The sequence below is a fragment of the Cyprinodon variegatus genome, unplaced genomic scaffold (assembly GCF_000732505.1).
Source record: "Cyprinodon variegatus isolate N-32 unplaced genomic scaffold, C_variegatus-1.0 Scaffold538, whole genome shotgun sequence".
Classification (NCBI taxonomy): Eukaryota; Metazoa; Chordata; class Actinopteri; order Cyprinodontiformes; family Cyprinodontidae; genus Cyprinodon; species Cyprinodon variegatus.
The window spans coordinates 460,545-462,498 of NW_015150991.1; the positions used below are offsets into that span (position 1 = coordinate 460,545).

Below are 1,954 nucleotides of genomic sequence, written 5' to 3' on the forward strand. Positions count from 1 at the left end.
TATATATATATATATATATATATATATATATATATATATATATATATATATATATACAAGAATCAATTACAGTTTTTATGTTTTTTTTTTTTTTTTTTTGATGGATTCCTTGTGTTTTGCCAGCATACCTGTACCAATCCAGTCCCCGTGCGTAATGCCGATCGAAGAAGTGCGGCTCGGACCCCAGGGCGCGGATGTCCGGGTGGAGCCGCAGGAACTCCAGCAGAGCCCTGGTGCCCCCCTTCTTAACCCCGATGATAAGAGCCTGGGGCAGCCTCCGCGCGGCTGTCCACTCTTTCCCCGAGCTGTTGCCCTCCAGCGCCGGGTGGCTGCTGCCCAGAGCATCGGTTCCGTTCCCCTCTTGCGCCCATCCCGACCCCCTCACCACGAAGTCCCGCGCAGACGGCTTGATGTCAGAGTTTTCCGTGAGCTCCGACTCGCAGCCTCCGGTGAGGAGGTAGACCAAGGAGAAGCAGAGGATGCTCAGAGAGGAGGCGATGGTGAGTCGGTGAAAAAGCCGGCGGAGGTCGTTGGTTGGAGGGTGGTGGTGTTGCTGGTTGAAGTAGTGGTGGTAAAAAGCTCCCATCCCTCGGCTGTTGTCGCCACATGGGTGGCCATTCTACCACAACTTCAGTTCACATCCCGGAGAGGCGTCCTGTCTGTGCGCTCAGCTCCTCTCCACCTCCTCCATGCTGTGCGTGGAGCGCACCGGAGCGCACCTCCTTCTTTCTGCCCACAGTCAGCTCCAGCAGAAAAACAGCCAGACTAGTTGCTGATTTGTTTTATTTAGTTTGTTTGTTTTTTTGCTTTTACTGACTCGCTACAGTAGCGCGAAGAGAGAGAAATAAAACCCTGATTTCTGTGTCTTTGCACTTCACGGGACCTCTCTGTCTAATCCCACGAAGATCCTCATTCAGGGTTCTCTCTCTCTCCCTCCCTCCTATGAGCTTTCATTCCCTTCCTCTCTCTCCACTCTTAGATATCTTTCATTGGGGGGGTCATGGCCCGAGGCGAGTTTAAGTCCATTATTATAAATCGGAGGATCCCGGAGCTGAATGAACCTGCTGCGCAAACAAGCTCAGATCTGTTATATAATGTAAGGGGCGTCCTGTGTTGTTACCATGTAATTACCATCTCATATTTTTATTATTATTTTATTTATTTATTTTTTTTTTCATTTTGGTTTTAAAAGACTTAAGGAATATACTTTTTTTAAATGTGGCATCTCATCCATCGGTTGTACCAAATCTCTGTAACTTCGGACATTTCTTTACGCACATGGAAAATTTTCAAAATAAAAAAAGTTTTAAAAAGCTTCAGAGCAGGAAGCCTTCACCATCATTATGGTAGTTGTTGCTAAATAGCAAATACGGTGAACATTGGGTAAAATCTGCAAAAAATGTATCCCTGATACTGATACTAATACTTTTTTTAATGTATCATTAACCTTTTGGTGTTTTGGTGATTTTTTTTATTATTCCAATTGAGCAATGTAACATTATTAAAGTAAAGTTTTCAAGCAATTTAAAATAAAATCTTTGGATAACAAACCTAGATTAGCACACTACGACAAATGTTGCTTATTTGGCTGGAGCTGCTGAGCTGCATGGTGGTGCACGACGCAGGGGGAGCGGCAAAGTGCTGCGACACAGACAGGGAGATTTTGGTGAATCTGCTGCAGTCAGTGCACCTGGGAGAGAAAAAAAAAAAATCAATATTTTTACATGAGTATTGGTCAACATCAATGCCAGTGTTGGTATTATCACTAACAGGATTGATCCTCCCACCTATAGTCTAGTCTATTATAGCTCTGCATTGGTTTAAAAGCTGTACACCCCTTTAATTCACTGGGAAATCTGAGGATTTTTTGCTTCAACAGCTTCCAAGCACTAGAATATTATCTCTGCCTGCCTAGGGTTCACTTTTGCTTAAATGATTTTAGTTTCCTGCTCAA

At 44.1% G+C, this 1,954-nt stretch overlaps 1 protein-coding gene across 1 annotated transcript in view; it reads right to left on the reverse strand.

Annotated features, from left to right (window-relative positions):
- Positions 1-810, reverse strand: part of LOC107095323 (heparan sulfate glucosamine 3-O-sulfotransferase 3B1-like) — a 25,188-nt gene extending 24,378 nt beyond the window's left edge. Inside the window, exon 1 of the mRNA XM_015391364.1 lies at positions 129-810. Within this exon, the coding sequence (XP_015246850.1) occupies positions 129-586 (458 nt within the window). The 5' untranslated portion in view covers positions 587-810. The remainder of the gene's footprint in view (positions 1-128) is intronic.
- Between the last annotated feature and the right edge of the window lie 1,144 nt (positions 811-1,954).